Source organism: Caloenas nicobarica, chromosome 16, assembly GCF_036013445.1.
Source record: "Caloenas nicobarica isolate bCalNic1 chromosome 16, bCalNic1.hap1, whole genome shotgun sequence".
Lineage (NCBI taxonomy): Eukaryota > Metazoa > Chordata > Aves > Columbiformes > Columbidae > Caloenas > Caloenas nicobarica.
Window position 1 is genome coordinate 7,649,007 of NC_088260.1, and position 23,528 is coordinate 7,672,534.

The following is a 23,528-nucleotide window of genomic DNA, read 5'->3' on the forward strand; positions in this document are numbered from 1 at the left end:
TTTCTATATCAGAAGAGCTACAGTAGTACATGAAAAAGAGATTAGAACACTCACCATAAAAAGGAAACAATGTGGCAAAGCAAATGCTTTTGCTTCTGAAGTGTCTGGATAACCAAATTCCTACTGCTTTTGCATTTTAATCCTTTTAAAATAAGAGGCTGAATTTGTTTTTAGTGTCTGAAGACCAGATTAAACCCAGCAAACTGTTACGATTCTATGGTCCTTCAACTTATGAACTGAAAGCACTAGGAAACAAGCTGTGTTAATAAATATATGTACTTACAATGTTTCAATTAACATAAGATTATAGATACATAACATTTTTGTGAATGTGGCAACACATACTTCTGGAAGGTAATATTTTAGCCACTTTTGTCCTAGGAATTGAAAAAAACTGTAGACAAGTATTTGAATAAGTTGGTGTGTCTATAAATAGCTGAAGTAATATGACTGCCTGGTAGCCTGAGTGTGTTAAAATGAAGCATACAGTTTGTAAGAGTTCTGGGACTTGGAATACAAATATTCTCCGTATTTCCTTCTTCAGTAAGCTACCTCTGCTTTGTGGGTGAATTCCCAGTTTGCCAGGAAAGGTTACTAAGCTCTGATTTATAACAACTACAAATGATTGATTTCTTCTATCCTTTGATATTCTTCCTCCCTATCTCTTTTACACTCACAGAGCAATGAGTGTGAATGCTATTTATATCTTTCCCTGGCAATTGTTTTTCATTTTAGATTGCTACAGCACTTCACCTTTAATTTTCACCTTGCTTTATCAAAGCAATTTATATTAGTGATCTTAATCTGTGCTAATGTAACACTATTTTGTATGCGTGACTGGGTAGAGATCCTGCTTTTTCTCTTCGTATTAACTTCTCCCTTCAGGTCATCATTAATAAATAGCACTTACTAAATTATTTTTCAACAAAGACAAATGGAAATATTGTTATACAATTAAATAGAATATACATAATTTTTGTGAAAGTCAGACACACTGCACTCTCTCACTGTCACCCCAGTGACAGATTTCACAACCTTGCAATTTCCTCTGAAACCTCGTTGGTAAAATCAATGCTTCTGTGGAACATAAAATTAAAAAAAAAAAATGCAAGCACATCTGAAATAATCTGACTACTTGTACCTTTTGATTTCTTAGCCATTTGTATGTAGTTTCTTAGTTTGGGAATGCTCACCAGGTTTAGCGGCATGCACATGCATCTACCTGATCTCTTTTCTGGAAGATGTGTGCGTCTCCTACTGTCCTTGGGAATACTGTGGATTCTGCAGGTTTCCTATGGGGGTTCCAGTCGTTTCAAGCTACTTTTCTGTGTTCCTGTTTAAAAAAAAAAATGAAAAATCCCGCTTTATGTAAATAACTGTAAGAGTTGAAGATGTCATTGAGGCCTCATTCAATCATCTGTCTGTCTTTCCTAAGGATGAGAGGAAGGTGTTACTCCTGCGTTAGGGATTAGTTTTGAGATTCAGGAGATTGGCTTCTCTCTCATGGCTCTGACCTTCAGCAAATTGTTGTTCTCTATGTGGTTTCTTCAATCTTACCTGTATTTCACATTCCTTTCGTTTAATTTTGTTAGCATGTAATGGTCATCTGTATATCTGTGGTTGAAGGTCTCATGCCAGTCACAGGGGACAGGTACCGTTGTAATAGTGATTGCTTCAACTTGTCAGCATGGACTAGTAAGACTGTTCAGTATGAATACAGATTTATGGAGAAAATACAGTTCTTAAGCTAGGCTGCCCTACAATTTTATTCACAAAATGTTGCTAGTTGTGAAACTTCCTTTCAGGCTGCTTTTCTTCCTCCATTTGTGCACAGAGAGCGTGCTCAGAAAAAACTGGACCATTTTCGAATACGTATTTTCGGGAAGAAATTTCCTAACTTGACAAAATACGTGGTAGCTGCCTTTTGTTCAGAGTTGAGACCTCACCGATTCAGTTGCCAAGCCAGTAGATGCCAGCCCGTGGCAGCCAGCGCAGCGTCATTAAGGGGCAGGAATGATGTCCCATCGCCACAGAACCGTCGGACAGTGGTGCCTGCACAGGGCTTCTGGGTCCTGTCATCATCGCCGAGCTGGTACAGCGTGGTGCGGTTTTATAGCAGCTGATCTATTTTACAGCAGCTAATCTGTGTTGTATGGGTACAGTAAGATACGAATGGTAAACTGACGTTTTCTTTTTTGAATTAAAATTGTCAACAGAGATTTTCTTCTTATAGTTTACATCTAAAAATTCCATCTTGCTTTGGGAAATCTGTGCTAAGGGCGTTATTTAAAGGCACTCTTAACTTTATAGTTTGACTGTACAGTAAGTGAGTTTAAAACCTGGTAGAGTATCCATGACACACGTGTATGAAACTTCCCATTTTTGTTCATCTTCATCAAAACATTTTCAAATAGGGGCCAAATGGAAGACCTTCACTTCTTGGTTCTTTTCATCTAGCATTTCAATTAAATATGACAGTGAATTGAATAGATCACCCCAAGAAATTTAAATACAAACCCCTGGCTAAATGCACAGCTGGAGTCCGCTGTATTTGGTGTCTCGCAGTCAGTGTTGAACTTGGCTGTTCACCCACAAATGAAACAATTTGCTTCTTTCTGATTTTCTCCCTTTCTTTTGAGCTTCCTCCTTTCTTATTTCCTCTCCTGGTCTCCTCTGGTGTCTTCCGTCCGTCCGCCCTGCTGAGGCTGCGGCCTGCAGGGCCTCGGCACTGGACCTCGGACCCGGAATGGGGGAATCAAGCTCAGAAGCCGTTTTTCACCTCCAGACTCTTAGTTGGACTTCTTGGTTGGGTGGGACGCTGTGTCATGCTCAAGTTAAAAGTCTTCAATAGGCGAAGATCATTTGGCTTTTCATGATCTTGATGGTTGTGGATGGCTGCACTGAACATTCTTATTTTTAAAGCCATTTCAATGGCATTTAGATCACTTGGAAACATTAAAATTACATTTCATCGTGTAAATTCACTGTATAATATAGCTATTAAGTAACAAGAATACGATTACTAGTCACTAGAAACTGCGGTGTTACTTAGAAAACAGCTCTTCTACAGAGCACATTTTTCAAATCTGAAATAATTCTTACAAAAATTCAAGTTTATTAGTTAAATGTTAAGCTTACATTTGGAGTTGAACAAGTTGGTGTATAATGTTATGTTGGGGGAGAAAAGTGTAAGCTGTAAGAAAATAAATTAAACCTATACTCAGATCTTGTTTAATGATAAATTAATCTTACTGATTGACTCTTTCAATCAAAATCTGTATTAAGTGCAATATTCTTCAGCAAATGTATTTGAAAGAGGAATGATTTTTCATTGCCAATCCTTGCAACATAAAAATGTTGGTTTGGGAGTTGTTACTTACTGAAATCTGTATTTGGTGGATGATTCAACTTAGATTAAAAAAATAATCTGGAATTTTATTTACAATAATTAACCTAAAGCATTATCTTCAATATAACTCTGTTACCAGCAGTTGCAGTTCTTCTTGTGTTGTCCAACTTTACTGGCACTAATGTTGTATTTTCATGAAAACCAGTGGTTTTTTTCTTCTTTTTTTTTTTCAAGCTTAAATTTCATTATAAACTTTTGGAAGACCACATTTGCCTCCCATTTTAAATGAATATATTTCCCCTCTTTCTGTAATACATATAAGGTGACTTTGGTTACCCCATGAAAAGCTATCATGTTGGATTGGGATATCCTTAGTGTACTGGAAAGCAAAATTAGGTAATTCATCAGCTAAATTAAATGAAACTCCATATTAGCATACAATATAACAAAATTCTTTTTCAAAATTTGCATAAAAGGTGGTCAAATGCTGTGTTTTAATTTCATTGGGTGTGATGAATTCTTATACATATTAGGCAGGAAAATTTTAAATTTAATTTTTTTATAAAAGGTGTTCAGCTTCAATTTTATTGCTACTTCTTGAAACAATGTTGTTGGCAAAGTCTCACTGGTTACATAGATATGTAATATGTATGTGCACCGGTGTGATATTAGATTCTGTGTATACCTGCTTGTTTTTCCGTTCCTAGGTTTCTGTTTGTAATGAGAAATATTAGGAAAATAGTAGTAGCAGCTGTCAGCAGGCTCTTGATAGGAAGATTATTATGCATTAACTTTAAAGAGTTAGGAATGTATAATTCATGGCTACTTTGTGGATTTTGCAAATCTCCCTGTTGTGTACAGTCGCTAATCTGTATGACATGATGGAAAACAAATCTTGGAAATACTGTCAGTTAGGTTTGTGGCAATCAAGAAACTGCAGTTTTAATGCAACTTCTCTGTTTGATGTTTAGGAGAAAATCCTAGTTCTATATTAAAACCACTAAACTGTCTGGGCTGCTTATAAATATTAATTTAGCAAACACAAAAGTCTGTGACATTTCCTTCAGCAGAAAGGATTAGCTTTAATTTCACTTGCTTGTATCATAGCACATTGAAATGAATCACTGTTCGTTGGCTTTTGTAGTTTTATATCTCATAAATTTTTGTTTAATATGCCATGTCTTTATCAGCACACTAACATAGTCAAGGAAATAGGTGCATCTAGTTTGCCAGAGTTAGTTCAGCCATCGTTTCCTTAATAAATGATTTATATCACTGTTAGCATGTAATGACTTGAGCAACATCTTATAGGCTGTTGTACGTTTTCAGTCCTGACATTTTAAAAAGCCGCAGTTCTTATCTATGATACGTCTGTGTACTGATGCATGGGCTCTTTACCACTTTTGTAATATTTATATAAAATTTATTGGCAGTAAGTGCTGTTAGGCAGAGCATCTCTTTTGAGCGGTCTGTGTATCCGCCGCGGTGACCGAGCTGTTTGGGGTTTGGAACGTCCCGGGCGTTTTGCCACAGCTCTGTCCAAACGGCGGCCGTGTTTGTAGGAGCTGGTTTAGTCAACGGCTGCTTGGCATTAACATGCTGATCTACATGATAATTAACAATGAGTAGGAGTTTATAAGGGAACTCGAAGCTCATAAGTAACACAAAAATAATGCTGTTTTAAATAAATCTCTAAAGCTAATTGAGTGTAAATATTAGAATATCTAACAGCTTGTCGTTTGGCTCTTGATGGAAAGCCTTATACTGAGTGTGGTGTTGCTGTTAAGTGTGGTATGTGGTAGCTGTGTTTGCATCTCATCTTCAAGTGGAGAGACCTCACTTCCCATGACTGTTTCATACGTTTTGATGCAAGTTGTGACAGGGTATATACCCATATACTGAGCTGTATAATGTACATACCTCATGTTTGCCGTCCAATACCTTATATAAAAGCAGAACTATGTTGTCAGTCAGAAGATCCTACATTTCTCTGTGAAATAAAACAGCAGTTTAGCAAATAGGGATGTAAGGTGAAAGAAGGAGTTTAGTGAAAAAAATTCCTTTTCCTCACCTCCTTGTTTCTTGGTTAAGAAAAGTAAATCACAGCAGATGCAAAACACAGCTCAAAGAAAACTGTTCAGCTCTGCCTGTACTTGTGGTGATTTATATGTGACGAAGCCCCTGCCAAGGAAAACATACAATTGGAGGGTATGAGCTTCTTGCACAGTCCAGGCTTAGCAGACGATGCAAAAAAAGACATTAGGAAAACCGAATGGTAGGATGGATTGCTACAGGACTTTCCATCACGCTGCTTGTGTAGAAATGCTGATCTGTCAGTACCGCAAACACTTGCGATGGTGCAGCGTCAAAATTTGTCCCTAAGCTTTCCTATAGTTCCGTAAACTGCTCAAATTCTTACCACATTAGAAAGAAGTTTTAATAACTAATTACATTTGCTGGAGTAGGAGAAGAACAAAGTGGTGGTTGGGATGTAATTGTGGATCTTGCTGAATGGCAAGAAATTGTTTGCTGATAGATGCTTTACTTTCACATGCACTTTGCAGTTGTCAGTGTCTTGATGTTCTGTTAAGTTCCTCATTCTGAAAAGATTTATCTTAATTAGTTATTATAGCTAGAGACTAATTCTCTGATTTCATTTTTTTTAGTCTTTTGTTGGTGAGTGAACATAAAACTGCTCAGAATCTCTAACAGTGCGACTGGGGTAATTAGTTACAAGTGAGAGATAACAAGCAATTTGAAAAGGCATTACAGATTTTTCTCCACCTTTCTCATCTGAGAGCTGTGAGATACTTGATTAAAATCAGTGATGGAAGTATCGCTGGAATGAAGCAGCATTTCTGTAATGACGTACAGGTGTTTTATTCAATGTCATGTGGTCCCAGCTGGTGGGTTCTTTACTCCTCTCTGTCTGCTGCAGTCCAGGTCATGTTATCAAGTGACCAGCAACCAAGGCTGAAAAAGGGACTTTGCAGTGTAGCCATGAGTGTCAGGGAGCTCCAGGCTGCCCAGGGTTTGGGACTCAAGCTCTTAGCTGGCATCAGCCAAAATAAACCAACACTTGTTTCCCAGTGTCAGTTGGACTGTACCCACGAGGAGATGATAAGAACGGCGCGGTCTGTCAGCATTAGCTGATCCAGACAGACCATCAGGGGCTGTCACTCACAAGGTAGCAGTACCTGATACCTCATGGTATTTTAGATATATTTTTAATGAGATCTTGTGAAATAGGAAGATGCAGTTGCTTTCCAGATTATATGATAGAAAAGACTTAAATAGCCCACAGACATACATGAAGGTTATAGCAGATCTGGGTCTTACCTAGGGTGTTCCCAATTCAAGACAAATGCCTTAGGCTGTTGGTCTTCTTGACTCTGAATCAACTGAAAGGTTTGTCTGCTCCAGATGACACTAAACATAAATCATGAATTATTTCTCCTTAAAAATGGAGAATATTTTAATAAAATACATAAAATTAGCCTACTTAGAGGAGGCAGTTGTATTTTCGTTATGAGACAAAAGCTGAAAGAAATTAGTCTTCAAAGAAACCCTCATCTTACATCACAGATTTGTAATTTTGTTTTAGCATCTGTTTGCATCTGCAGGATTGAAGTGTTTTTCCTTACTGACTTACATTTATTTGGCCTTACTGTACCCTCCAGCCAAAGGAGGAGCGGAGGGGAAGGGTCCAAGTCTTGGTTTCAGAAAGAGAGAAGGAGACTGGGAATCTGAGACGAAGCATCCTGCTTGGTATCTGGATGAGAAATTTCTAGGATAAAAAATGCTGTAATGGGAACACTACCTGAAGCTCAAACAAAAACAATGAGATGTTGAAAAATGTTGAGTTCCTTCTGTTGCCTTTCAAAGGCGAATGTCTTTCGGCCCTAATTTCTCTTATTTCCTGCTGCTAGAAGAAAAAATGTCAAATGGGATGAGGTGTATTTATGTAGCCACAGCTGACATTTTTAGAGTCACTAGATGGTATTTAGACCTGGATGACTGAAAATGCTGTGGTGTATGCTTATGAAGGAAACATTTTTGGCTTTTAAATGTATGAATCAATGGGGAATTAATTATATATTGGATTGAATTCTAAGTTTGGAAATGTTTGATATATGCACATATGGGTGGCACTGGGACAGAAATCGAGAGGACGGGGGTTTCTGGTTAGCCAAGCAAGCTCTTCCTATGGAGTTTACTTTTGATACTCCGGTTCTGTGGGATTTTCTTGGGGACGCAGATGATGGTGGAATAGATGTCAGAAGTGAAAACTGTTTTGTACACCAGCGTGACTCAGGAAGGGATGGGGAACCAAAGGGGGACAGAACTAATAGATTTCCACTGTATTATGTAAATGTTATCAATTATTTAAAAATACTACCCTCTTCCTACTTCTGCTAGATGGAATAAAACATGTCTTTTTTGTTATGTTTGTTTCTCTGACAGAGTTATCATCAAACCAAGGGAGAATTTCTACCTTAAGCCAATACAAGAAAGGAACACTATAAAAGGTATTGTGCTTCTATTGTGTTGCTGCAGTTGTTTACCAAATCTCTTTTGAGTATTTTGCTGCTTTGTCATTCCGTATAGTCTTAAATAATTATCCTTTTTAAAAATTATCTTTACACCTCTCAGAAATTCAATGGTTTGCATCTTATTGAAGGCCTACTAAAATTTGTTTTAAAATAGTGGTAGAATGGTTGAGGGGCAGAGAGAAGGAAATACTCATGATAAATCTTAAAACTGTGCAACTGGGATAGGGACCTCTGTAATTCTAAATTGTGTTGAGAGCCAAGGCACTGGCAAGGTTAAAATTCAAGTGCTTGCTGAGGAAAACGGGGATGACAATTTTCTCTCTTGTGACTTCACACCATCTCTGCTCCATGTTTCCCTTCTCCTCCTACCATGAAAATCCTCATTTAGTTTGATTTTTACATTTGACAGCGCAGGGAATGTCTCTCACTGTGCGACCTCTTCCCGCAGCCACATGTACAGCAGGTGCACTCCCAGCACTGGCTCCTGCACTGTGCTCAGCTCGTGCTCCTGCTTTCCTGAGGTTTTTTTGCACCTGAACGAGCTCCACGAAGGGCCGGGGTTGTGTCTTGTGTCCCATCTCCCTGCAGTAAAGGTCCTGCTCTTAAGACGTGTCTTCCTCGCTCTGTTCCCTTCGTGCCAACCGTGTCTCAGCCTTTCCTGAGATCAAGAGGCCGGTCCTTTGGTCGCTTCGAGGGTGACCACAGGCATGTTCAGCTGCTGTGAATTCAGCTCAGTACTGTGGTGTATCTGGTTTAAATCTGGGGGCTTGGTGGTGAATAACGGAATTAAATATCGAAGTACTCTGTTGTTTGGTTTCCTGAAATATTACTCCCTTCTGTGTACTGCTTTTATTTTTCTCCGTGTAGGTGGACTGTAGTTCTAGCCAAGCATTTTTTTAAAAGTAATCCTCTGAATAACAGGTATCATGTTACTGATTTTTATAAAGTTCCTTCCATTTTCATTTGATTATTTTTAGATTAAACATTGTTCCTTTTGTATATGTCAAAACAGAAAGTGTATATAGCCCATTTAAAGTTTCAAGGCTGTTTGTATGAAGGATTGTCAGAGTTTACATTGTATTTACTGTCTGAATTGTTTGCTGCTTACCTCTGTTACTTATATAGTCTTAATGAAATGACTTTAAAGTGTTTATTATAGCTGGAATATATTCTTATTGATACAGTGCAGGATTTTCATTTGTATGTAATAGAGGGAGTTTGGTTTAAGCATTTGAAGTGGCTTGACAGTTAAAGCAAAGTTACTATTTTTCCCACTCAGCACAGTTATCTGTGGAATCGTTAAAAAGGGATGTTTGAATGGAAAGTTGGTTCTTGGAACAGATCTTCAGTGATCTGGAAGAAATATTTCTGCTTCCAAATAACTGTAGTTAGGTACTAGTGATAAGTGCATTCCTGGAAAGAAGAAATATTATTGATGAGCCAATATAAGCTACAAAAGGCATTGAGATTTAGTCAAAGATATAAAAGCAGGCTGGCCTTGGAAGGGATGAGGTCAGTGTCTAACTCTAGCGATCTGGATGACAATGATCCATCCAAAAGACATTGACAGAGACCCCCTCAATCTAGTACTTTCCCCAGTTCCAGATCAAGGTCAACCTCAGCACAGAAGACGACTTGGAAATGTGGTAGCTGTCCAGCCGCAGTGGAAGTCGATGGCAGGGTCAGGTTCAGGACAGGTTTTACAGGCAGGAGAAGGGGTGTCCGGAGGGTGAGGTGCTATGGGTGCCGTGCTCAGCTCTGCCGCCGCACGCCAGGCAGGAGCTTCACCGGCTCTTCCAGCCACTCATGGGAGCGGCTCGCACAAAGATCTCCCTAGCTAATATGAGAAACAGACAAATTATTCTAGCTGAAGTTTTCCTAAACGAGAAATTCATCCTGAAGGAAAGATCTACCAGGGAAAACTTCAGCCCGAATGTTTAAATTTCGATAGAGCTAAAAGCCAATGAATAAAAAGCTCATACCATAAAGATATGAATCTTAGTTGTGAAAATTGGTACTCGCAGTGATGTAGTAAAAATAATTTTTGATAAATATATGAATGTAACACTTCACAGCCTAAGCACAGCACTGCATTGCTGTTTCATGCAAGTGAAGATCTAAACGAGTAAAGAACACTTGAGTCTGGACTAATCAATGTGGTTACTATGGCATCTTGATTTACCCAGGGATATGAACAAGACACATCCTGAACATTATTCTCTGAGGGCTATTTTGACTGTCAGTTTAACCCCAAAGACACCAATGTGCTTGGCTAATAGAACAGTCTCCTTCTCTGGAGACATTCGAACCCGCCTGGACACATTCCTGTGCGACCTGCTCTGGTGAACCTGCTTTAGCAGGTGGGTCGGGCTGCATGATCTCCAGAGGTCCCTTCCAACCCCACCATTCTGTGATTCTGTGTAACAGAAAATATTTCTGAGTGTTAAATATTTCTGCTTTGAAGATTCAGCTGCATCTTGCCCTTGAAAACAGAGGTTAAGGTGGCAGTTGTTGTGACATTCCTGCCCCTCCGACAGGCAGCACCACTCTGGAGCTGGATGTTTTGCCATGTGTAACAAAGACTGTTCTGTTGGCAACGTTAAAGAGATGTTATGTGCCAGAATCCATCATATGGAATGATGAGTCTCTCCGAGACTGTCATTCAAATGTATCTGTTTTTCCTGCCTTTATATGTTTATGCATGAACTGGATGATTACTCAAGACGTCGGATGAGCTAAATACTTTTGTTTTGCTCAGATATTATTTATTACTTCTCAAATGCATTTGCCTTGTAACACAAAAAAGCTGTGGTGTTAATCAGCACAAACTTGGATTGTGTCCTAAACTCACAAGGGTAAAATGAACTTGGATTGCGTTTCAAATTTACAGATGCCGAAACAGCGAAGAGTCTATCGCTGCCATCTCGGAGTCTGCACGTACAATTGCAGAAGCAGATCTACAGCTTTGGTCTCATAGAGTGGGTTTACTTAGTGCCTCAGACTTCCAAATTTAGCTTGGTGAAAAAAATGCTTGATTTAGAATGAGACAGATGTTACTCGAGAGAATTAGAGCTAGTGGGCCTCATGCCGGTTCTTCCCTCTTTTTGTCTTGCATTAATCTCCTCTTCATTGATACTGTTCCTGGTTTAAAGCAATGTAAGGTCGAAATCGAGTTGTTTTTAATGAGGTTGAAATATGGGAGAGTAATGCAGTCGGATTGGTTGGTAAGCAGCTAATAAAATTCATTTGATTTAGTAGCTTCAAGAATTAAACATGCATACTGACAGTTTTTTCTTTCCTGTTTATACTAACGTTTTCAGTTCCCTGGTGGACCCATAGAGCAGCCACACAACCTGCTAGGTATGACTGTGAAAGTTAAACAAGACACATGTTTAGAAAAACAGGAGAGGTGGCAATTTTTGGTTGTTCATTTGTGGTTGTGTGTGGTGTGGGGTTTGTTTTGTTTTGTTTTGTTTGTTTGGGGTTTTTTTGTTTTTATTTTTCTCCTCTCTCCTGAAAGCAGTAAGAAAACCAGGGGGAAGATGCTTGCTCTGAACAATTCATAACTGTGACTTTTTTTTTTCCCCTAGCAATGCCAGGTTGTTTATTGCTGTAAAATCCTATGGGAGATATTAAGCATTTAATTCAGATGGGTTAAAAGATGTGTTTCCTTTTGATGCATTTATTTGCATTAATCTTAAAAGTAGTAATTGGAAATGCCCTCATAAACCCTGAGATTGGAGCCCTAGAATTAAAACCCATTTGTTATTACCAGGAATGTAGCTGTGCAGTTTTATTAGCCTTTCCTCTACTGTAATCTATGGATCTCATTTAGCTGCATGCAGCCGTGTTCTTCTGAAACATAAAAGGAAAGAAATGTCTCAATAGCCTGAAATCAAATTATCTCTCTGTGTTAATCTACATGTAAAACACCCAAGCCTACTTCTTTAAAGGAAAATAGTTTTACTGATAAGCAAAGCAAGACTGTGTGCTCTGGATACAAGAATTAAGTGGATTTTTTTTTTTTCTGCAAAGTACTATTTATAGCATCAATTAACTCCTCGTGGTTGGGATAAGTCATTTGACACATCTGTTGCTGAGCTTAAACACTCACTGTTCTGTGGGGTCACAGTTGGATTTTTTCCTCTCCTCTCAAACTGTAGTGAAACGACCATTTTCTAACTAATGGCAGTTGGTTTGAATACACTGCGTTCTGACACTGTTATCGTGGTATCTGGAATAGATGAAGCAGGTTGTCGGTCTGCCCCACTGCAGAGCTGACCTGATCTTTGTTACTTGCTATTGTGTTATGTATTTTATCTGTTAGACGGTAGCACAATAATATCTTTTATGAAGAGATGATTATGACCATCTGCAGGATTTTCCAGCCTTGCTGTAATATTTCAGTTATTCCATTTTGCCAATGAGAAACTGGTCTGGCTATGGAAATCGCTGCCTCCCCACTGACTCTCTTGTGAAATGGAGATTTAATGCTTGTAAATGTATGGCTGTTCTAAGCTGCAGTTCCCCATGTACATTCCTCTCCGTTATTTTCTCTTCAAATGGAAACCCTTTTACTAAAACTCAAAACATTTAGAAGTCAAGAAAAATGAGGACACTTGTTTATTGTTTAGTGAAATATTTTAAGTATTCTGTGGAAGTAATTGCAAAAGGTTATAACAGTTTCTTGATGTGATTGGCTTATTTGTGGCCAAATTGGATTGGATATTAATGAAGCCAAGCTTTAAAATACTAGGGGAAGAATTAGGGAGTGAAGTTCTGAACTATGCTGCTTTTGATCTTTTTCTCATTAAAATAGCCCTGTTCTAAGAACAGATGTATTGATTTTTGGTGGCTCTGCCGACAAGGCAGCCTCTACAGCCAGGAGGCATTTCTGTTGAATGTGAGATGAGACCTGGTCCATCCTTACAACAACAATTCCTTGATAGTTAATGTAATGCCTGATACTATCCAGCGTTCAGATAAGATGCAATTCTTAAGGTTAGTGTTGGGTTTGGGTTTTGTTTTGCTTTTTCTATCTGCTTGGAAGGCAGCATTCTACTAAAATGGTTATAGTGGAATTTTCTACTTGATAAAAGTTTGCACAGATTGTTTTGCTCGCGGCTGAAGCGTCTGTTGAAGTCAGTGAGAATCAGATTGGGGTCGGCGCAAGTGGTGAAGCTCCGTTGATGATGCAGCTTCTGCTCAAACAGGTCTGAGAATACTTGGAAGCCTGAATATACATGAACCAGAAAGGGACCACAAAGTGCAATCCATTTTTAAGTAGAACTCTGTATTGATTTCAGTGGGGGAGACCTTTGAAAAATCAATGACATGCTGCAACTTCAGGATGCACCGACATGTGTTCTGGGCTGTTAAAGTGATGGGCCTATCAACTAATCAAGCTGGTAGCAATCGTATTTGGAAAGTTCCAAGGTAGAAGAAAAGGTGTCAGAGATTTGAGAAGCAGCAAATTCACTATTCATATTCTAAAAGAGATGGCAAAGCATGATCTTGTTCATTCTTGCTTTAACTTCCAAGTTGCATTTTATTTCTATAGAAAAACAAAAAATGTAAAGGAAAATATAAAAGTTTCTGGGTATATGTAAACACAGGCTTGTTCATTATAATGTACAGTATTAAGCAAAAGGAATTGCTGAAATCATCAAAATATTCTGAATTGTTCCATGAGATTTGTGCACATCATTCAGCTCAGCTGGTTACTTCAGACCTGGCTTGTTGTTATGGGAGGGAAGTGCTGTCTCAAATGCTACCCAACTAAAGTAGGTAAATAGAAATTAAGTTGTATAAAACAGTGATTCTCTTTATGTAGGGAATGAAGTGGTAATGATGCTAATATTTCATGGTTGTGGCTGAATTGACAGAATTAACACTTCTTGAGACAGAACAATAGCAAAGGATTTTAGCTGTCAAGTTCAAATTCAGCAGACGTACTGAAGTCAGAATTCAGCCATCTCTGCATTGTTGAGTCTTCTAATATTTACGAGATTAAAAAAAAATTCCGCTTATTTCAAAATATATGGGGAATGTTTGTTTATGCAGAGAATTTACAGTGCACAGTGTGAATTTATAGACTATCACATACCCCATTAAACCTTAGTGTGGACACTTAGTAGGTGTGGGGTAACATGATGTCACTTTGCTGCGCTGTTTTATGCTTAATTAACACAAACACTGATCTTTGAAGGAAATGTGGTGTAACGAGGGCTCTGTGACTGAAGACTTCAGCTTGCTCCAGTGCAGACAAGTTCTTACGTCGTGGCGAGCGAGAGCCCTGCTGCAGAAAAGTGCTCTTACACTGTTCTGGCTTATAAGTGATAGATTTCAAGGAGAAATAGGATTTTTTTACATTGGATAAAACTGATCATAGGCTAAAACATTTACTTTAAAAATTGCCCTTGTAAAAGTATTTCAGTTTGAAGCTTAATGCATTACTGAATTATTTATACTATTATATGTATGCAGTTGTTATAAAGGTGTTCGATATTGCTCTAATTTATTTTCCTTTCCATTTGGGAGTACCGTATAGCAATTGAAATGTATCTCATTAGGGAAATAGTGCTACAGTATAATTAAAGCCATGTAGGCACACAGTATCACTAAGCCCTGAAAACACTGCATGACATTTTGAAAGGAAAACCCAAGAAATTCCTAGTAGCAAACTGCTGAAGTGAGGAACCGTTACCAAAGGGAAGCTGTAGAAAGATGACTGCTGCCATTTAAACATGCACTGATTAATCCATGAGAGAGATTGTATTAGATATAAGAAAATCTGTATTCGTTTTTGCTGAGAACTGTATGATTTTTAAATGGACTGGGAACCATTATGGTTAAGATTGGAGATGCTATGGTACTATTGACCAGAGCCAGTTCTACAGAGAATGGTGTTGGAACTGTATTGCACATACAAGATGTCTGGATTCTTTTGTTGGTGTTGCCAAACCCAGATCATAGTATGATATTCTGCAAATTTATTTGCAGAATTTATTTATTTCCACGAAACGATTCCTGCTGGATGATCGGATGAAATTTCATACTGATGCAAAACCTCAAATATTCCACACGGACGCTTCTTCTGCATTAGCAGAACGGGGGGAGCTGCTGGTTCATCGCCGTGTCCCCGATACCCACAGTTCCTTCTCGAGGAGTTTCCCTGGGAGCGTTGCCGCTGCCCGTGTTCTTCCCCAGTTGAAGCCTTGTTTCATAGGCTGCCTCTGTCCAAAGGAACAAAAAACACCAACCAGCCTTTTTTTGTTTCTTTCGACACCAACACAGTATGTCTGTCTGTGCCTATAAGAGAACTATATTGAAAAAGGTTTCTTTGTGAACTCCTCATTGCTATTCATTGGTGGAGATTGTCACGTAAGGGTCAAATTAGAGCTCAGTCAACCAGAGCAGCAAGAAGAGGAGCCCGGCTCACGATAGATTTTGCCGTAAGGTCTGAGAAGCAGTTTATCTAGAATTTGTTATGTGTTAAATACAAGTATATTTTATTTTGCAAATAGTTGCTCTTTTTTCTGTAGAAACTGAATCATGCTTAATTTATGCCTTCTGGTCATTTACTTCAGAATTAGTCTTTCGCTCTGCCTCGCGACTTCCATCTTGGGGCATATCTTTGCATGGTTTTGCTGTATCTAGTGAGTTTTGAGCATACAATTTACTTCTGGAAAACCAAGGTTTTTTGCATGATGGTTCCACGCCCCTTGAGATTGGATCCATGCAAAGAAAGGATCATATTTCTGGTAATTTGGCTGAAACACAAGAAATGGTGTTTATGCTGGCTTCAGGAAGGCAGACAGCACCTGGTCAAGCATAAAATCTGCTGGGGCAAAATTACTCTCTGAAAATGTTCTAAAACATTTGAACCAGCAAAGTGAGTTTGTACTGGCTCTGCATTTCATGCCATGTGGTTGCAGCATTTTTGATGTGGTAGTAGCTGAAAACTAGCTATGCTGCTTTACAGAACCCTGCCTTTGCGAAATGGGTTCTGTTCTGTACATTTTCCAGCAAAAACAGGTACTAAATTTGCCGTCGCTGACCCAGAGAAGTTTTGGTGCTAAGTGTTTTAAGACAAAACAGATCAGAGATTTACAAAGCTACATGGACAACCTAATATCCCAAAAGCTTCTTTGGCTTGGGTTTCATGTAGGATTAGATTACAGACAGGTAGAACCGAGTGGCCGAGAGCTGTTGTGCATCTGTCAGCAATGACTGTGTCCTCTCTGACAGGTACCTGTGAAACGATCCTGCGCCATTTGGGGGCTCATGCATCAAACATGGGGCCTAAAGTCTCGTGCCTAAATAGTTGTTCTCATTTCTGAGAGTGTCATGTTAGGTTTCTGTGTTGTAAGATGTTTGGCTACAATATCCAGTTTTGTAGCATTCAAAATCCTCATGCTAGTCCAGAGTTTTCCTTGATTTAGAACACAGCAGTAAGTCTCACATAAACATGCAAGTATTGATGATTGATAACAAATCAGATTAACCAGGTAGGTTTTTTTTCCCCCTTTGTCTCAGGATTGGCTTCTCTGAATATTGTTTCTTTTTCCTCCAAGTTAGGAGGAAAACAGTATAATAAGTATTTTATACAACATAGGAGAACCTGGGAAGGTGACAGTGTACAGAAGAGGCTGTAATACCTTATTAACTAACTCTCTTCTCTTTCCTCTCTCTTGTAGCTGGTTCTGCTTGAGGCTGCTCTCCTGCTTTGTCTGTACTTCTCTAGTCTTAGTGGGTGATGTCCCAGCAGCTCTGACGCTCAGAGCCCAGTAACCCACGCGGTGTGTATCTCTTGGTTTTCTCAGCATGCTTTCCAGTACTGCATGGGGGATAACGGTCATTTAATGCTACTCATCTCTTGTGGCGCTTCAGGGTGAAAATATAATTAGCATGCTTTACACTTCAGTTCCATAGATTTAAGCCCCAGTTTTGCTTTTATTCTGATGATTTTCTTCCTTGCAGAAGCACATTGCTACTGTTTCCATGCATGCCCACAGGCTTTCATTTTTGCTCCTACAGCTGCTGATTTTTGTATGTACAAGCTTCTTGTTGCTCACTGCAGCATCATTTCTTGTCAGCAGGACCTGGTGGGCTTGAATTGGGTGGGCAGAGAGCAGTAGTAGGACAGCCATGCCCAGTGTTCAGACTGGTGGACCCGAGAAATCCCCTGTGTGCCCCGAGAGCCACGTCCCCTTGCACCAAGAGAAGCCTCTGCCACGTACGGCAGCAAACTGGTGGACGCTGCTCTCTTCAAACACCGCTCAGTCACTCTTTGCCTTAGGCAGGCAGAATACTTGGACAAGTGCATGAGGTTTAAGGTTCTCCACGACTGTTAGGATTTATTTGCTCAAATCTCTTGGAACTTCCCCCCTTTAATTTCAAGGGTTCTTTAAAAACTCTTGACTATCAGCTACATCCTATACTAGCAAAATTAGTGTGCGGAGTCAACTCACTTTTTTGGCGGAGTACCAAGTGACCTAAGGCACGTCAGTGTTTCCAAAGAGCCTTCAAACTTGGGCATCAGCTGGGGTGTTAGCAGTGCGTAGAACCCCCTTTTTGGCTCTTTGCACAGGGGTGATTTTCATCCCTATGGAGCACTGAAGCTGTATTGACTTACAGGAGGCCTTTTGATGCATTAGTTTTTCATATGAACAGTCAGAGAAAACAGATCTGCTCACTTTGCTCTAATGCAACACCAATATATTTAGAGGCACGTAGGCAGGAGAGAGATTTGCTGCTGTCAGCGTAGCCTTTGACACTCTGTAAGCAAGTGTTCGCTGTGTTTGGAAGTGCAGCCTAAGGAATAATCTTTACCTGGCTGCTATAGGCCTAATATTTTCATTTATTTGTACCCTTTTCAATGCACTTTAATTTATTTACAAAAGGTAGCAAATTGCAAGTGGCAGCCTGAGTAACTAACTCATGAGTCAGTGCTCTTATTTTTCTCCTCCAGTCTAGACTGCTGATAATGTAAATTGTTGAAACCCTGGGTAAATAATTGGGAGTGCAATCAACAGCAAGCAAGTATTTATCTGCTAATAAAACATTTGAAATGCAGAAGTCTGTCTTTGTCCAACAGTTCTTAAAAGGCAGTTATTGGTCCTGCTGCTGTTTCTGCATAGCAATTAGGATTTTTATGGCCACTAATTGTACATCTGAAAATTTATACAGTTTATTGTCTGCCCGTGTTTTTCTTTGCACAGAGAAAAGAAGCACAATATTTATGGTTGTAAGGAGGTTAACATTATATTTTCTGCATGGAGATCTCTGTAGCTCTCTAGAGATTTGCACCATTTACAGAAGCCACATTTTCTAGGTTCTCTCTTGTGTGGCATCAAGTGCTTACAGCTCATTAAGGATTTTCTGAATGGGATTGTTATCACATTCTCAGAATGTGACTTGAAAGTTATACACCAGCTCAGGCATCAACGTGACTTCTATTATGAAAGCTGTTACTGCTTCAGAATCTGTATCAGAGGAGGTGCTTCTTGATTTTATTTTTTGATGCTGCTATTGGTAATGCTTTTCCTTAAACCAGAAAATTGCATTATATGTTCTATAGGGAACCTGGTTTTCTAAATTTAGTTACTGTAGTTTACATCTTGTCATCTTCTTCCTACATCCCTACTTGATTAACTTTTTGAAGTCAGTCCATAGAAGTATCCAGCCTCTTTGGTCTCCAGAAAACAAAGTTGTGTTATAACATAGTCACGCGTGAGAAAGAGCTGGTTTAGCTGCAGACAATGAATCAGCTGAAAGAACAAGCCCCTGCGAGGAATGATGGAGGAGACCCGCGTTCCTGCTCAGCAGCACCTCTGAGGAGCCTGTCTCCATTCATTAATCTCTGGACCATTCTGACTATTATTTTTAATTTTTTATTTTTCCTTGGGCTTGGAGCATCCCCTAATCTGAGGTGTATTTGGGTCTGTGCGTCATTCAGGCTGTTCCTCTGCTCTAGCACAAAGGCAGTGATAATTAAGAACCAGGTAGCTGCCTTTAAGAATATATAGTTAGAAATACCCCCCCCCCCGCAACCCCCAACCCCAGTGTATGTTTTTCCCAAAACATGACTAGTGCCCGGGTCTGTGAAGTCCCACTTGTTTCACGCTCCCTCTCAGGAGTCTCTGAGCGTGGGTGCACCTCTGGGAGGACACACACCAACCCGGGCTGTCTCCATCTGCGCGAAGCAGGGAAGCACAAAAGCAGAAACGTGCGGCTGCACAGGAGCCAGCTCAGGTCCGGAAGGCCTGGCTGTGTCTGTGTGGAGCTGAGCCAGGGCTACATCACGCTGAGATGTAGCAGGTGAGTCACGCAGTCCTGCCCGGCCTCGTATGGGCTTCCCGGGAGCCAGACTTGTCTTTTTAGAGGGTTGTGATTCTCCTTTGCAGAAACCATGTGCTCCCTGAAGGTTTTATAGACTTTCAATAATCAAGCAAAACAAGGTTCAGAGTGGAAGGTCTCCGAGGTCGACAGCTTGGTCTATGTTTGACTAGTTTGCGACACCTGGAAAAACCTTTGGTGGTTTTTGGTTTTCTTTCAGAATCTCAATAACAGTTAAATCAATGCATCAATGAGAAAAGTCACTTCTGCTTATTGGTCTGAAAACATAAGAGGCTCAAATCATGGTTCTAGATAAACATTATGAGATGATTACATGGTAATCTTTATACTGTTTCCAATGTGATTTCCTATCACCCTGATTCTTTTCAAAAGCAAGTCCCTAGGAGTTAACAATGAATCGCAGGGCTACTGGCACGTTATTTCCCATGAAGTCAAGGTGTCATTGGGTTTGGGTCTGTTACTTCTGCCTTGGTGTCTTTTGGACCTCTTGGATGACTTCAACCAAGTTCAACAAAAGCAGGGAGACCTCAGGCCCAGTTACGAGTTTCTAACAAACTGTGTGAAAACAGGCAGCTTAATATCTACTAATATCCCTCTTCTGGGAACATAACAGTATATGGCCTCGTTATCATCAGCTACAGGAGAGAGACCTGATAAATGTAAGAGTCATGGAAAGAGCATCAGTTGAGCGTGTGTCATCTGAAGGCACTGAAGGATGAAATGCAAAGCTTCAGGAGCCCAGGGTTTGGTACCGCCAGTGCTTATGGAAATCCATGTTGATAGATGGGAAACAAAGAATCTCTGGCAGCAGGGAGTGTCACTCCCGATTTGCACATCAAGGAACAATTTCTAGAGACTTAGCACAGAATATGAACTGTTCTTGAATTACAGGAGCTGGAGAAAATTCTGCCTCTGTGCTCCTCAGAGGTGTTGTAAGTAATTGAGTAGTAAACAGTAGGAAACTAGTTGTTTAGCTTTAGAAAGGGTTCTGTTGAAGCCACCATTTAAGCTTATATTATGTTGCTGATTTAATACTCTTATGAAAACATGTTAAGTGATATTCACATGATAGAACTGTGGAATCAGTGGGGATTTTTGCTGCATGCACCATACAGATGGAGATAGGGTTTGAAATAAAATACTTTATAACCCTACTAGAGAAGACATAAGGCAGAAGATACATATCCCATCTAGCTGGTTTCTGAGTTCTTTTTCCTGCATTGAGAGACAATCAGTCCTGTGTGTTTTCCATGAAGTTGTTTGATTTTGGCTTTTTCATTTGCGTTATTAGCTAACAGCTGCATGAAGGACTGTTTCATTGGCTACCATGCTGAAATCATCATGCACATTTCAACTGCAGTTGCACTATCTGCATTTATAAATATTTTTCCAGTTTGCAGTGTACTCCTATAATTTAAAAATGAAAACTATTTTCAGCTACTGTCACTTAAATTTTGGAGGGGAGGGTTGTCCCATTCACTTGGAAAAAAATGGACACAACTGTTTTCTTGTACCATGAAGTTTCTGTCTTTAAAAATGTTTCTGTTACTTCGTTAAAGACAAAAATTCCAGGTGTCTGCAAGAGAAAGGTTCTGTTCCTCATCCCCCCCAAAGCCATATTTTTTTTATATAGTTCTTTTAAGTACCTTATTATTTGCACAGTGAAATTAGCTTTGCAAGAGGGATGAAAACCCCTGTCAGAGCAATTTAAGCGAAAAGATCAAAGGATTTAAATATAAATTCTCTCGAAAGTGAGCATGTGTGGGGTTTTTTTTTTCTTTTTAAAGAGAGAAGCCTTGGATTAATTACTTTTAATTTCAAATCAAATCAATAGATGGAAAGGAAGTCTTTTCAAAGAGCAGTGCAGTTTGCTACTTAAAGTGACCAGTATTTCAGTAGGGTGACTAACAATGTGCATTTTTATTCTTAACCTCTGACCCGTGCCCTCCCCACCCCTCTACCTAACCCTCTCCATTTGCCCTGGTCAATTAACAGGCAGGAGCATTTGGAAACAGTCATGGATGACTATGATATCAGGTCTGCCGCCAGCATTTTAGCGTCTGTTAAGGAGCAAGAAGCTCGTTTCGAGCGGCTGACCCGTGCACTCGAGGAGGAGCGGCGCAATGTCTCCTTGCAGCTTGAGCGTGCCCATCAGCCCGCAGAGCGAATGAGCATCTGCAACATTGGCAATGGTCAGCCCCTGGCAACCGCCTGGCAGCAGCTGGTTCTGCAGGTAACAACCTGCCCGTTTCACCTGTCGCTAGAGTTCACCTCTGCCAGAATTTCCCATTCCAGAAAGTCGGGTGCATCTCGTTTGTTGTTAGCATTTCATTTCATAGCTTGTCTGCTGACATCCCACAGTCGGATTGCTTCATTGATCAGTTTGGTAGCTCAGACTTCAGAGCCTTGGCTTACAAGTTGCTCTTAGTTCCTCTGAGCTCATGGGATACTTTTAAAAGCATGTGCATCCTTGAGCATTAAACCTTCAAAGAGATCTTCACACCCTCCTCTAAATCTGTGCGCTTGCTGCAAGTATGGTGATGTGCTGATGGTTGAAAACCACGGCTGAATCGCAATCTCCATAGCAAACAAAATTTCCATTAGAAATAGTTGGACTTTGAATAGAGCGAACAGCATGAAAAGTGGGGATTTCCCTCCTGCAAAGTCTTTTTGTTTGAGTTAGCGAGGGCTTCATAATTTGTTTCTCATGTTTATTGAATTGATATACTTTATTTGAATGATGCAAACTGGCTTTGTGGTAGCCTTAGATTTCCAAATATTGTTTTGCTTGATATGTGTTCTTTAACTGTTTAAATGTGCAATGATAAACTACTTGCATCTCTAAATCATTTAAGCTAGCAAATCACTCTGACATGCAAGGTAAGTCATGCAGAAGCAATAGTACCATTTGTGAAGGTCTGTTTCCTAAGAAAACATTGTTCAATTCAGAGAGAAACTCTGGGCTGTAGAGATTCTAAAAGTTATTTTCCAATTATACCAGACTGTTTTACAATTATACCTGCATTGAGCTGTACTCAGGCAGACTTTACATTATATTATGTTAGCACAGCTTTTCTATTAACAGCTGCCGTGTTTCTGTACGTGTAAATGCTTGAATATGGGACTTGACGTAAAGGAGCAGCCTGCGCGGGTTGGGCTCAAAGCACGACCGTCGCTGGTAGGAGCTGTGGGTTGTTATCCCCTCGATCAGCAGCTGGCCTGGGGAGATGTGCTTACACACTTTTTTTAGAGAAAAAGGACAAGTTCACCTTCACTTCCTCTGAGTGACTTTGTGCAAAGTGCCTGATGAATAGCTCCAAAATGAAATTCCTTATCCACAAAAGTGATGAAGCATGTGTTTTCTGCAGTGCTATGGCTTAAGGTCTAACCACTTCCAAGAAAACTTAATAAAAGAGTTTAAGGTACTGGGGCCTACGTGACTCTTATGGAGAAACAGCCCCTGTAAGTGACCCCAGACTGGGTCTGTGTACACTCAGCTCATCGCCACTGGGTGAGAGGAGCTTTAGTTCATAAATAATTAGTGCTGAGGTTTTTAGAGTAGCTTGTATATGAAATAGAATGGTTGAATAGCTAAATATGCACAGTTAAGGATTAATATAAGGTTATTTGTGTGAATTTTCATTAAACGTACTGAGGGCCAAATTCTTCCCTGACTTACTAGAATTAATTAAATAGTGTTTAAATGAAGGTTGAAAGTTGTACATTCAGTGTTATGCAGAATATATAATGATTTCATCTTTACTATTATATATTGCATTTCATTGTTAGGAGTACGCAAAGCAAAAGTCGCTCTATACTCTGCTGTCTGTAAGGATTGTTCATGCACTATAGTGAAATGCAACAATCTCTGTAGCTGTTTCAGTGAGCACTGCCTGATTTCTGCTTATCACCCATTCAACCTTTTGCTGTAAGTAATATTACAAAATAACTCTGGTTGTAGCTTTTCCATATGGAAGTTGCTTAGGTGAATATATGTAATATAGTTATTCTGAGAAGAATTTGGGCAAAAATGAGGCTTAGCTCTATTTTATGAGAATGGCAAATAATCTTTAATGATTTCCACAACCAGGCATCAGTTTTCCATGTTGTTTGATTGTCAATGTGGAGTCTGTTAAAGGGATCTGTTAGGGAAACATGTATTGTCAGGGCTTTGTTAACAGAGTACCTCTCAGTACTTTTTTGTAATACATGCTTCCAAACTCCCGTCTTGAAAAAGAAAATTAAATGCTTTAAAAATATATCTA

The 23,528-nt window shown here is 39.6% G+C and overlaps 1 protein-coding gene across 6 annotated transcripts in view; it reads left to right on the forward strand.

The window, feature by feature from the left end:
* ARVCF (ARVCF delta catenin family member) overlaps nt 1-23,528 on the forward strand; it is a 252,174-nt gene that overhangs the window by 68,400 nt on the left and 160,246 nt on the right. For 4 of the 6 annotated variants that reach the window (XR_010607100.1, XM_065646688.1, XM_065646690.1 and 1 more), the window contains 2 exons: nt 7,814-7,878; nt 21,259-21,496. Coding sequence is in view for 3 of the 6 variants with exons in the window: in XM_065646688.1 (XP_065502760.1) it covers nt 21,281-21,496 (216 nt within the window). In the remaining 3 variants the exon portion in view is untranslated. Of the gene's footprint in view, nt 1-7,813; nt 7,879-16,682; nt 16,704-21,258; nt 21,497-23,528 lie in introns of those variants that run through there. The other 2 variants (XM_065646692.1, XM_065646694.1) reach the window with 2 other exon arrangements.